The following is a 14,008-nucleotide window of genomic DNA, read 5'->3' as shown; positions in this document are numbered from 1 at the left end:
GGGAGAGGCAGGACCCTGAACTGGTCGGCAGCCAATCCCTGTGCACATAAAGACAACTATTTACTCATTTGGACAACTTAATCTTCAATGACACCAAGAAGCATGTTTTTGGATTGTGGGAGGAAGCCAGAGTGCGTGGAGAAAACCCACGAGACCACGGCAGAACAAGTAAACGTCAAACATGAAGCCCGAGAATCCTGTTTACCTCCACTGTGCTGCCCCTGGAATTTATGTAAATTCACCAAATGACCTCCAATGTAAACTCCTCACACAAATTAGTTATTTACTGTGTGTCTTATTACTTAAAATAGCTATATGCAACATATGTATTTTTTATGGGAGGACAGTTTCTTAAAACCGTTTAATCCCAAGCGCTGTCCTGTAGCCTATCAATTTTGGTCAAAAGCATAATCACCGTACGCGTTTTCGCTAGAATTGTCCTTTAATACTTGCCGTAGTTAGACTCCCGAGTTTCCGTACTAGTTTCCGAGTGTTCAAAGTGTCCGGCATTTTTGCTTTCTCTTCCAGTGCAAAATTAGTCAAATAATGTCGGTTCAAGCGACAAACCCAAACAATCCTATTGTTTTCTTCGACATTACAATCGGAGGACAGGTGAGTAGGAGAAAGACTATTTACGCTTTACCACAACAAAGCCGGAGAAAAACGTGGGACACACCACTGCTGGCAGAAAAGCTAGCGTTTAATGTCACTTAAAATACAACTAATGTACAAAAAGTAAAATTGCCCATTTTTCTTTCGTCGTACGCTGTCAAAATAGTATAGGTGGGGGCTGGAGGCGGATATTACTGAATCAAATACGGGCAACAATTCATATTCGCTTTTTCTTGCAATTTCATCAATACCGATACCGCATTATTTCTTATTGAAATATATTTTTCAATCAAAGTATTATTACACTTCTGGCAAATCACATCAGAATACTGGTCATTTGTAGCAAATTATTTTTTTAAAACGTAATCAAACAAAAACAAGTAGAATAATATGAATGAAACGTACAAAGATGAAATGTACATTTCATATTTTCTTATCTTTTTTTTACTACTCATTGTGTTAAAATTAAACTCTGATCATAATCTTTATGTAACAAGGGACATTTAATTCAAGCATTGTCTTTATCACAACGGTGGTACAGGTAACAGTGCTGTTTATAATCCTACCGCGACACACTTTGCAAACGTTCTCGTAGGGTCTTTTCCGGACAGTGGCTGGTGGTGCCGCAGACTCACTTTCAGTGGAGCTTGTCTTTTCTCAAGCTCACTTGGTATGTGTGCTCATAAGGGTTAGGGTTGTTTGGAGATATTGCTTGAATTGCTGTTGCGTAGATCTATTTTGTCACACAGTCTGCACCTTGCCGTGACTGTATTAATTGGTATAAAATAACACTACGGCTGTAGCTATCAAATATTTTTGAATCAATTATTCTATCAAATATTCCATTGATGAATTGACTAATCGGAGAAAAATATATTTTGCATTAGTTTGTATTGCAAAATATTCTTTTCAGATTACTCTTTATTAAATGATTGTTCTTGTTTATTTGGCATAGTTTAATGATCACACAAAACCAAATAAAAACAAATTAAGCAATATCACACAAGACAGGGATTTTGTCCTTACCAGTGTTTTTGAAACTGAACGCTACAGTACTTTTTGACTCATAATTACTGCGAAGGGCTGAGGCTCCTTCAGGTTCAAAAGACTTTATTGTCGATTTGTCATACTACAGCTGTAAATCCTGATCATTTTCATACTGGATTATTATTTTTTCTCTACATTGATTGTGATTTAGTTAATGTTTTGGACCATAATGTCAGAAAATAGGCACAGATGTTCATCCTTGTTTTTCAAAGTTAAAAGCAGATGTCTGCAAATGTCTTACTTTGATGAAACAGAAAGATGATCAGTCTTCACAACGTCAGCTTTGTTGCTCCTTGGACCTTCTTTTAGGGCATGTGCCTGTCTGATTATCTAGGAGTTGTGTGATTGGAGTTGGGAGCAGTCGTCCCTTTTAGTGAATGCAAGCACCTCATTGGAACCACCTACTTTTGTTTCCAAGGAAAGTCTGCCTAGTTTACATCCCATGTGAACTCTGTGGAGTTATGCACAGTGTCACAGATAACGCTTGAAGGTGACAGCTTCTTCTCATTTATTGAAATTTTGATAATCCCTGTTCACTGTCTGTAAACTTCCAATCTGGCTTTTTATATACACTACTCACAAAAGGTTAGGGATATTGGGCTATGGGGTGAACCTAAAATGCACTATGTTTATTTAATCTAAACTTTTGATTTCACTTGTCCAGCTTTTCAGTGTTCTAGTATTTTTTGCATAACTTTCTGTTCTCTAACAAGGAGCTGAAAAGCAAAATTCACCTTTTGTCCATAAATTGACCGATGCATTTCCTTGTTCAACTGGAATTGGTTCAAGCACGATCTTTTCAGACTGAAGTGGCCAGTGACCTTTGTATCACAGATTGTCATCAGGAGGTTGCAACTGATATACAGAGACTGGAATATAGAAGTTGTGCAAGAGGTACTGAAACATTGAAATGTTGGACACGTGCACTCAAATTCAAATTAAGTTCACGCGTAAAGTGCATTTTAGGTTCATCCTGAAATTTTACCCCATAGCCCATCCCTAACTTTATGTGCCTCTAAAGTTTGAAAAAGCAGGTTTACAATCAAAAATACTTAATACCCATATATACCCAAATATTTTTTTTCTAGAATAAAATATAGCACATGTAATTCAAGTTCCAAGTAGATTAAAAAGGGATGTCTTTTGCATTATTGGCACACACAATGACACTTGGAGCGACAAGTTTTTGCGAGACTCAAAGATTTTTTGGGGTTTCTTAAATTGGATGACATTTTGGTGTTTGAATTCTGACTGTAATTAATAACTTTATTATTGATTTACAGAGAGTTTACAATGTCAGAATTAACCTATGTACTTTTTTAATTTTATTTTATTATATTATTATCAATCTTTTATTAAAGATTTTTTTGGGTTTCTTAAATTGGATGACATTTTGGTGTTTGAATTCTGACTGTAATTAATAACTTTATTATTGATTTACAGAGAGTTTACAATGTCAGAATTAACCTATGTACTTTTTTATTTATTTATTTTTTTTTTCCTGGCTCAAATTGAGGTGGTGGTGGTACCTCTCTGACCATTCACACGCATCCATGTGCTGTGCGGGGGCCCCACACTGGTTCAAACAAACACTTTTTCTCTTAAGTGTTTTATTGTTGAATATATAATTTTTCTCTAATCATATTTTCCTCAAATAAAAACAAAAATATAAGAACCCTGTTCGATATTACATTTGATAATAAGAAATAAAAGTGCATCGTGTGTACACAATGTGGCCATGTTACATCGTAGTCAAAACACTTTTTAGTTAACCATTTCACAGCCATAAATAGCGCATTTTCCTTTTATAAAATATTCTCATGCACTCCTTGGAATTCAGTGCCTCCTGGTCATTGATGGCCACTTTGCAGCGTTTGTCCAAGTGCCTCGCTTTGAGTTTGTTACAAACGGGTTTCTTCACCTTAGAACAGTGGTTCTCAAACTTGCCTTATATGCTTGAGTATTGTTTGCTGTATTTGTATGTTTTGCTGCTCCATTTGTGTTAAAGTAGTAGTAGTTGTTTGAAGGTTGATAATTACTGCAACATCGATACACATATCAACGGTAATTTCCAAATCTCGCTGCCCACATCCATCCAGAATGTTATGCTTTTTGCTCACATGAAGGGTTGCTTCTCAAGATAAAACAGTTAATGTCTCATCTGCTGTTTACACAACTTTTTCTCCACTTTGTTCCAGGATGTGGGGCGGATGAAGGTTGAACTCTTTGCTGATGTTGTCCCAAAGACGGCAGAGAATTTCCGGCACGTTGTAATCTTAATTTGAGCACCTTTTCATTGTGACTTTTCTCGAAATTAGTTTCTTCAGCCTTGTAATTGGCTAAATACTGGTTAGGGACTTACAACGCCACGTTTCTTTGTTCTGTGAATGGCAGTGCGGGGAAAATGTGTGTTTAATAATTACCATTCAATACACGAGGGAATGCACCTATAATAGCATCTGTACTTGGACTGGGGGGGGGGGGGGGAATGCTCTGATACTACGACACCGACATAGAAACATAAACGTACACAAAGAAGACAATACTTTTTTAGTCGACTGCAAATTATGCCCTGCAAAACAGATGATGACTCTGCACGGGTGGCGACGGAGATGGCTGCCATCCGGCAAGCACAGAGCTCATAAGCACTGTCGCCCGCTCCACTTGAGTAAAGAGAAGCAAGCACTTCAGTGTGATAAAGTATCACTTCAGTTGTCCTGTCATAGTTTGATTTTATAACTTGTGGTATTCTCAAGAAGTAGTCTTTTATTTCGTTCTTTGTCTTCGTGTGTGTGTGTATGTGTGTGTGTGTGTGTATATATATATATATATATATATATATATATATATCCATCCATCCATCCATCCATTTTCTGAGCCGCTTCTCCTCACTAGGGTCGCGGGCGTGCTGGAGCCTATCCCAGCTATCATCGGGCAGGAGGCGGGGTACACCCTGAACTGGTTGCCACCCAATCGCAGGGCACACATAAACAAACAACCATCCGCACTCACATTCACACCTGCGGGCAATTTAGAGTCTCCAATTAATGCATGCTTTTGGGATGTGGGAGGAAACCGGAGTGCCCGGAGAAAACCCACGCAGATACGGGGAGAACATGCAAACTCCACACAGGCGGGACCGGGGATTGGACCCGGGTCCTCAGAACTGTGAGGCTGACGCTCTAACCAGTCGTCCACCGTGCCGCTATATATATATATATATATTTATATTTATATTTATATTTATATTTATATTTATATTTATATTTATATTTATATTTATATTTATATATAAATAGTCGGACTCTCCTCCACACACAGCTTGGGCTCTGGTACTAGTCCTCTCGAGAGGGGTTGGACCCTCTTCCACTCTGGGGTTGCCCACGGTGAGTGGCGCCGAGCAGGTGTGGGTATACTTATTGCTCCCCGGCTCGGCGCCTGTACATTGGGGGTTCAGCCCAGTGGACGAGAGGGTAGCCTCCCTCCGCCTTCGGGTGGGGGGGACGGGTCCTGACTGTTATTTATGCCTATGCACCAAACAGCAGTTCAGAGTACCCACCCTTGTTGGAGCCCTTGGAGGGGTGCTGGAGAGCGCTCCCGCTGGGGACTCCATCGTTCTGCTGGGGGACTTCAAAGCTCACGTGGGCAATGACAGTGAGACCTGGAAGGGCGTGATTGGGAGGAATGGCCCCCCCGATCAGAACCCGAGCGGTGTTCTGTTATTGGACTTCTGTGCTCGTCACGGATTGTCCATAACGAACACCATGTTCAAGCATAAGGGTGTCCACACGTGCACTTGGCACCAGGACACCCTAGGTTGCAGTTCGATGATCGACTTTGTGGTCGTGTCATCAGACTTGCAGCCGCATGTCTTGGACACTCGGGTGAAGACAGGGGCTGAGCTGTCAACTAATCACCACCTGGTGGTGAGTTGGCTCCGATGGTGGGGGAAGATGCCGGTCTGACGTGGCAGACCCAAACGTATTGCGAGGGTCTGCTGGGAACGTCTGGCAGAATCCCCTGTCAGAAGGAGTTTCAACTCCCACCTCCACCAGAACTTCACCCACGGCTCGGGGAACATTTAGTCCGAGTGGACCATGTTCCGTGCCTCTATTGCCGAGGTGGCCGACCGGAGCTGTGGCCCTAAGGTAGTCTGTGCCTGTCGTGGAGGCAATACCCGAACCCGTTGGTGGACACCAGTGGTGAAGAATGCCATCAAGCTGAAGGAGTCCTATCGGTACCTTTTTGGCCTGTGGGACTCCTGAGGCAGCTGATGGGCTGGGCAAGCGGAATGCAGCTTTGGTGGTTGCTGAGGCAAAAACTCTCGTGGGAGGAGTTCAGTGAGGCCATGGAGAACGATTTCCGAACGGCTTTGAGGAAAAATTCTGGTCCACCATCCGGCGTCTCAGGAGGGGGTAGCAGTGCACCATCAACACTGTGTATAGCGGGGATGAGGCACTTTTGACCTCGACTCGGGACGTTGTGAGTCAGTGGGACGAATACTTCGAAGACCTCCTCAATTCCACCGACACGCCCTCCCATGAGGAAGCAGTCTGGGGTCTCTGAGGCGGGCTCTCCTATCTCTGGGGGTGAGGTCACCGAGGTGGTTAAAAAGCTTCTTGGTGGCAAGGCCCTGGGGGTGGGTGAGATTCGCCCGGAGTTCCTAAAGGCTCTGGATGATGTGGGGCAGTCCTGGTTGACACGCCTCTGCAACATGGCATTGACATCGGGGACAGTGCCTTTAGATTGGCAGACTGGGGTGGTGGTCCCCCTTTTTGAAAAGGGGGACCGGAGGGTGTGTTCCAACTACAGGGGGATCACACTCCTCAGCCTCCTTGGGAAGGTCTATTCTGGGGTGCTGGAGAGGAGGGTCCGTCGGGAAGTCGAACCTCAGATTCAGGAGGAGCAGTGTGGTTTTCGTCCTGGCCGTGGAACAGTGGACCAGCTCTTCACCCTCGGCAGGGTCCTCGAGGGTACATGGGAGTTCGCCCAACCAGGCTACATGTGTTTTGTGAACTTGGATAAGGCGTTCGACCATGTCCCTCATGGAGTCCTGTGGGGGTGCTTCGGGAGTATGGGGTACCGAACCCCCTGATACGGGCTGTTTGGTCCCTGTACGACCGGAGTCAGAGAGATGAGATGAGATCCTGCCCCAAGTGGAGAAGTTCAAGTATCTTGTGGTCTTGTTCACGAGTGAGGGAAGAATGGGCGCCTCCCAGGTGAGGTGTTCTGGGCACGTCCAACCGGGAGGAGACCCCGGGGATGACCCAGGACACACTGGAGAGACTATGGCTCTCGGCTGGCCTGGGAACGCCTCGGGATACCCTTGGAAGAGCTGGAGGAAGTGGCTGGGGAGAGGGAAGTCTGGGCTTCCCTACTGAGGCTGTTGCCCCTGTGACCCGATCTCGGATAAGCGGAGGAGGATGGATGGATGGATGGGTGTGTGTGTGTGTGTGTGTGTGTGTGTGTGTGTGTGTGTGTATATATAGATATAGATATAGATATAGATATAGATAGATAGATAGATAGATGTTAAGTATAATGATAAATTGTCGCTCTGGATTTTTTATTTCATTTAAGTGAAACGTATTCCATGTTCAAGGAAGTTTTGTGTTTTTGAACAATATTTGATTAAAATAAAATGAATTGCGCGATGTAATGGTCTTTATCAAGTATTGGTACTTTGTTTTGGCGAGTACTCAAATGTAAGTGGTCTCGGTGCATCCCTTGTACATACTGTGTCGCCAATGTGTGAATGTAAAAGTCTGTTTCAGTGTCACCAGTACTTATATTTTGATCATTTCTTGCAGGCAGTTCTGCACTGGAGAGTTCCGGTAAGGTGGACTGAAAACACCTTCTTCAAGAACCCAGATTAAACTTTGGTGTTTTTTTTTTTTTTTTCATCTAAACTGCAGCAGCAAAGTTCTGGCAAACAATTAGAACGTGAAACCTAATTGACACAGTGTGTTTCATAATGGCTACCCCAGGATATCTTTGGGATGAGCATAGTAATCCATTATTTGATGAACTGATTATTAAGAGTTCTGATGATTGTGGGAAACTGATTTTTGATAAATTGAATGAAGCAGTTGAGGCAAAATAGCACTACATGGCTGCAACCAGAAGAGGCACTATTGACTCATCCATCCATCCATTTTTCTGTACCGCTTATCCTCACTCGGGTCACGGGAGCCCATCCCAGCTATCTTCGGGCGTGAAGCGGGGTACACCCTGAACTGGTCGCCAGCCAATCGCAGGGCACATATAAACAAACAAACATTCATACTCATATTCACACCTAAGGGCAATTTAGAGTCTTCAATTAACCTACCATGCATGTTTCGGGGATGTGGGAAGAAACCAGAGTACCTGGAGAAAACCCACGCAGGCACGGGGAGAACATGCAAACTCCACACAGGCGAGGCAGGGATTCAAATCCCGGTCCTCAGAACTGTGAGGCAGATGTGCTAACCAGTCGGTCACCGTACCGCCCTTTTAAATCAGTCTCAGCTGATTTGCTGTCGTCATGATGTAATCTGCACTTTTTGTCATAACAGTGGTAAAATGATTTTGGTCTTTGGGTCTTTGTACTGTAAAAGTTACAGATGTTTACTATAGTGTAAACAGACATGCCTGCGTTTATGAGGTATTCAAAACAAGATCTGTCCCACAGGAAAGACGGTGTCCCTATTGGTTTCAAAGGCTGCACATTCCACAGGTATTGATAATACATGCAGTCATAGTACCCTTCATTATGTCTTATAACATACCTGTTCTGTTTTTCATTTACAGAGTGATCAAAGATTTTATGATCCAAGGAGGTGACTTTGTGAACGTGAGTCAAAGAGCTTTATTTACAGGCTGTTTTCGAAATAGTCATTTCTAATGGGATTACTGGGATGGCAGCAATGCCATACACGTGACTTCCGATATATTTGTCCCATAAACAATTCCCTCACATACTGTACAGTAAATTGCCAAGTTGTATGTAATAAACATAAAATAGCTCTCTTGCTGGGCTCTGCCCAACTTAGTAATTTTTTTGTGACTTTTATATTTTGCACTGTTTCTTAAAAGGGTGACGGTACTGGTATCTGCAGCATCTACAGAGGTCCATTTGCCGATGAAAACTTTCGGGTGAAGCATTCTGGGCCTGGTCTTCTGTCCATGGTATGTGGATTTGTCATAGTTTTGATCAGAGCCATCCCTCGCCTCCATGGAGCCCTAAGCAAAATTTTATTTTGGGGCCCTCCATTTCTGCCAGTAATATTGATTAATGATCATTAATACACTTACTATAAAGTATTTGCAGCTCTGGCAGTGTTGTTTACATGATCCTATTGGCAGCTGGATATGTTTTTACTCATGTGTGGTATTTAATTTTAAAAGGTAGCATATTCAGCTACAATAGTGGACCGGGGTTGGCGAAACCAACATTCCAAGTGAAGCGCAAAGTGGGACTACTAAAATTAACAAAAATTAACTTATATATAGTATTCATTTACGGTAAATGTGCAACCCTGGGTACAGAGGATGGATGGATGGTGTCATCTGATTTGCTGGTTTTTGTTTTCCAAAAACTGCAACAGTAATGTGCAAAAATAATTTGGTGCGCAAGAACAACAATAACATTTAACAACAAATGCTTCATAAAAAAAAAAAACAGCACAAAATGAAATAAACATTGTCTAACAAATCCTTAGTTAATCATTGCAAGCTGCAAAGTAGAGTTCCCTATTTTGACTGATCTTTCAAGACCCACAGAATATAGTGTTTTGCGACAACATAAGCACCAAACCTACAGTAACAAAACAAAGCTATACTCTCTTCTTTCGCCGTGAAAAAAGTTTTTTTTCTAGCTTTTATTTGTTCTTTAGTGTTTAGCAGTAAAACATGAGTTGATTCTACCCAGACCATTGGTTTCTGGCCAAAAAGGGGAGAAAATAAGCTTTTTGTGAAAAGAAGAACAGTGACATTATATTTGTTGCTTTTGTGACACCTCAAACTATAAAACGACTGAGAAAGGGCAAAATAATTTATTTACAGATATTCAACTACGAAACACACACAGAGCAACGCTGACTCACCGCATGGCTCACGATAAACATCAGTAGCTTTTTTACATGGCCTTCATTCACTCCATGAACTGTCATCTTTTCTCATGATTGAGACACTTTCTACTACCTACGGCGACACATACTGTATTTATACTTTAGGTGCAACAATTATTGACAACTATTTTTAATTAATTCATTAATCGTTGCGACATTAAGTTAAAGTTGTCCAAATCCTCTGTATTTCAGCCTCTCAACAGTAAATATTCTCAGTTCCGTAGTCCACAATGAAAGCAGACTGATTATCTTTGTGTTTAATCAAAATGAGAAATGTGCAAACATCTGTTTTTACTTCAGAAAACAATGATCAACATTTTGGTTTTGTTTCTGACGTTACAGACAAAACCAGTAACTGAATCATAATTTGTTTGTGCATTTTCTACACTGTAAATTGGAAATAATGTTCTGTTTTTGCAAATAAAGGAATGGAAATGATTTTTTTTTTATCCGATTAATCAAAAAATAATTTACAGATTAATTGATTATTAAACTCATCGTTACTTGGAGCCCTAGTTACCATAAATAAACATACTCTGTTAGACTGTGAGCCTGTGAGGTGACAAAACTTGTGACTTCCAATGTGTTGGCATTTCTCTCCCTCATAATTGACGCGAGTCATGTGACAAGCCCTGATCTTTATGTTCTACTCAAAAGCTGTGCTGATCTTAAATCCAAAGCAATTCAATCCCGCCATCTACAGGGATCTGTTAGTCATTACAGTGGTTGACAAACCTGAATTTTACAGACAAGCTGGTCGAAACCCCCGTTGCGGACTCACCTGGTGTAAATGTACTTTTTACAATTTTATGCACAATTTAAATTGTGTGCATAGTTTCCCCACTTTGTTTTAGATCATCAAACAAATGTAAATATCAGACAAAGATAGCCCTAGTAAACATAAAATGCTGTTTTTAAATGTTGATTTTATTGATTAAGAAAAAAAACTTCAAAACTATAACAAAACTGTGTGAAAAAATAATTGCTCCCTAAAAATAACAACTGGTTGGGCCACCCTCAGCAGCAACAACTGAAATCAAGCGTTTTTCCACAAAGCTATAATCTATAACTATTTTTTGTTTAAAGAAAATAGTAGATGAAAATGCTGATTAAGCCTATCAGCTTCTGACACATCTTGTTATATTTTCCAATATTTGTTTTTGATATTTAGTGACTACCCTATACATTCCCGCGTTGAATCACTTGGTGGGGCTCTAAAACGACGTAACGGAAATGACGTGTTTTACCTCCGAACGGGCACGCCCATATATGGACAGCGTCCTGGTCGCCTGAGCCATAGAGAAAGGAGAAGGCATGCGGAGTTGTGAGGAGGAGGCCGGACCAGCATTTAGCCTGCGTCATATCGAAGCAATGAAAGCTTTGTTGTAATGCTGAATTCCAGCGTTAGGGGGTGCCAGAAATCGTGGATTATAGCTTTAACTGGCAATGAGTGTTTCACATCTCTGTGGAGATATTTTGGCCCACTCTAGAGACCCCCCCAGCCCTTGAAAAAATTGTTTTAATTCTGCAAAGGAGGGGCTAGTGGTCGCGGGGCTCTAAGCAGGTACTTGGTTCACTTAGTTTTGATTTCAGGCTTAGACCCGGTTCAATATGTTATCCTCTTTATAAACCTCAATAAAGTGAAACCTCTGTGGGAACAATTCGTTCCGGGACCCTTTTCAACATCTGCTTTTGTTTGTATTCAGAATATTATTTATTTATTTTACACAAAAAATAATGTATTAGAATTAATCTGTTCTGGGGACATCGTAGTTCTACTGTAATCATTCATTCTTTTTAGGCAAACAGTGGTCCAGGGACAAATGGTTGCCAGTTTTTCATAACCTGCACTAAATGTGACTGGTTAGATGGAAAACATGTCGTTTTTGGTGAGTATTGATATTGAGCTACAATTTCAATGGGAAATTTGTATTTATTTGAAGTTTTAGATTGTGTGTTTTAGGGATGAATATTTTGATTTTCTTATTTTTGGTTGTGTCAGGTAAAGTCGTGGATGGATTGCTGATCATGAGAAAGATTGAGGTAATTTAGATTTAATATGAAATGATTTCGCTCACATCGTCTTTATACAATGAATAGTGTGACATGTTAATTTTCATCCTAATGTTGTAAAACTGAAACCTTTATCCCACCTCCCAACAGAATGTTCCTACGGGACCCAACAACAAGCCCAAGCTCCCAATCCTCATTGCACAGTGTGGAGAGATGTGAGGGGAAAATGGTTCTGAACACATGTATTATAGTACGTCCCATTTGTTGACTGATAAACTCACCCTGCATAATGCGTCTAATGCATAGCATCTAATTCCACACTGTGTGTAAAACCCAAAGATTCAGCCCCATTTTGTGTCATGAATGGAAAATAAATTTTTACTTTTTTTTAAAAATACATATCAGCATTTGTGTGTGTCTGTTAATAAAATTCACAATTTATTTGTGAATAAAAACACCATAAACTGTGGAAAATATGATTTTTGTTGTTGCAACTTTCGGCTTGTGCTGTTAGGGGTCGCCACAGCTAGTCACTCGCAAATTTATTTGGCATAATTTTTATATACATTTATTTTTGGCACTAAAAATGTATGGTATGAATGAATTGGGAAGATTAAATTCAAATGTATTTGATGGCTATACACATTTCAAATACCCATTTTTTTCCTAATGGTAGAGTACATTTACAGGGTGATTGAAAAGTAACTCCCTATTTTAAAATACTTGTTTATTCATATGTTGTAATAGTTTTCTCAATTTGTTTGTGTATGTTCCATGATTAAAGGAGCAAATCTATTCTACCAAACCAACGACTTTGGAAGAACTTGAATGGTGAATACGAGAAGTTATGTCTTCCATCCCACAAGAGTTCCTTGTGAAATCAGTTAATGCAGTTCCCAGGCGGCTTGAGAAACTGGTGGCTAATGCTGGCGCCCATATCAAATTTTAAATAAAACTCCATGCAATAGACTTTCTTTTCATGTTCATTTCTTGTAAGAATTATAGTTAAGAAATAAATTACAAGTACTTAAAAATGGGGAGTTACTTTTCAATCACCCTGTAGATTGATCGGCTCATTAAACTGAATGGTGATACTGTAAACTGCCCTCTTTGGTTTGGCGTCTTTCACAGCTAACCCAGTTTTCTCTCACTGAACCTTTCACGATGGCACATTTTTATTCCTCTTTGGATAAGACCCAAACAGTAACATAAAACTGTGCAGATATTTTAATAGATATCTTCAGAAGATATTTAAAATATTGCAAATTCTAAATTCAGTCTGTCAGGCACCTTTACTGTATTTTGCTCCCAAATTTTCATTCCTTTTGAGTGGCAAGACTGGGGTGTAATGTAATGTTTATACTGCGAGAACATTGTGTTCCCAGTGTTTTATGAACCCCTTTCCCTGCTGGTCCAACCCCCCCCCCCCCCCAACCCAAATTAAGAAATCTAAAATCGGGGATAATGTGGTAAGAGATGGGCTTAATCTGTGACTATTTGTGGTTGAAATGAAGTGATGAGTAATGATCCAGTGATGGTGGTTTAAATGCTTAAACTCAAGCAGAATGAGCAAGTGATCCTCTGCTTAACTTATGTCTCCCTCTTTTTATCCCAGCCATCCATACAAATACAAGCTCGTTCCCCCTCCCCCATACATGCTCTCGCTGTTCTTTGGACCTCGTTCCACTGCCACAAAAGAATCCTTTTAGATGGGGACTGTTCTTATGGAGGCTAGAGGAAGGATTTTTTTCTGTTTTTTTGTGTGTGTGTAAAGAGACGGAGGGCCAGCTTCGTGGAGAGGCTTTCTGCGGTCATTGCTAAGGCCCATCTTTGTGTGGGAGAACTTGAACAAGGAGCTCTTCAGACATCAGCCAATGCTCATAAACAGTGTCAATGGAGCATTAACATCACAATGGATAGGGAGGCTGCATTGGGCTTGTCTCACACCCAGTCTGGGTCTGTGTGCTATGTTTAATGTGCTATATACTGGATGTCCAGTTTTGGATTACCTACAGTTGAATCCTCCATTTAACCAGTGAATTGTATAAGACAATTTAAAGTCTCATTGTATGCGTATTCATTTTCAAGACTAGGCATCATCAAATGAATGGATGTCCACACTGTGGGCCTTGACATAGAATGGCATATATACACAATTTTAAAAATATAACATTTTCATCCTATCCAGTGGAACAAAATGCCTTGTTGGCTTTGCTCGCATTTAA

General features: G+C 40.8%; 1 protein-coding gene across 1 annotated transcript; it reads left to right on the top strand.

Annotated features, from left to right (window-relative positions):
• Window positions 1-454: 454 nt before the first annotated feature.
• Window positions 455-12,180, top strand: ppih (peptidylprolyl isomerase H (cyclophilin H)). Its single transcript, XM_061783654.1, has 9 exons — window positions 455-612; window positions 3,858-3,926; window positions 7,474-7,493; window positions 8,333-8,377; window positions 8,452-8,494; window positions 8,737-8,829; window positions 11,572-11,659; window positions 11,773-11,813; window positions 11,934-12,180. Exons 1-9 carry the CDS (start codon window positions 547-549, stop codon window positions 12,000-12,002), a joined length of 534 nt encoding a protein of 177 aa, XP_061639638.1. The 5' UTR covers window positions 455-546; the 3' UTR covers window positions 12,003-12,180.
• Window positions 12,181-14,008: the final 1,828 nt, after the last annotated feature.

Source organism: Phyllopteryx taeniolatus, chromosome 1 (genome assembly GCF_024500385.1).
Source record: "Phyllopteryx taeniolatus isolate TA_2022b chromosome 1, UOR_Ptae_1.2, whole genome shotgun sequence".
NCBI lineage: Eukaryota > Metazoa > Chordata > Actinopteri > Syngnathiformes > Syngnathidae > Phyllopteryx > Phyllopteryx taeniolatus.
The sequence above is the reverse complement of the archived record's forward strand: the minus strand, read 5'-3'. Positions and strand labels throughout refer to the sequence as shown.

What these genes read in the sequence shown, in the direction of transcription:
- ppih (XM_061783654.1), top strand. Translation starts at nt 547, where the DNA reads ATGTCGGTTCAAGCGACAAACCCAAACAATCCTATTGTTTTCTTCGAC. An exon ending in AAGGAGGTGACTTTGTGAAC is followed by an intron (nt 8,495 to 8,736) that starts GTGAGTCAAAGA and finishes GTTTCTTAAAAG; the next exon opens with GGTGACGGTACTGGTATCTG. An exon ending in TGGAAAACATGTCGTTTTTG is followed by an intron (nt 11,660 to 11,772) that starts GTGAGTATTGAT and finishes TGGTTGTGTCAG; the next exon opens with GTAAAGTCGTGGATGGATTG.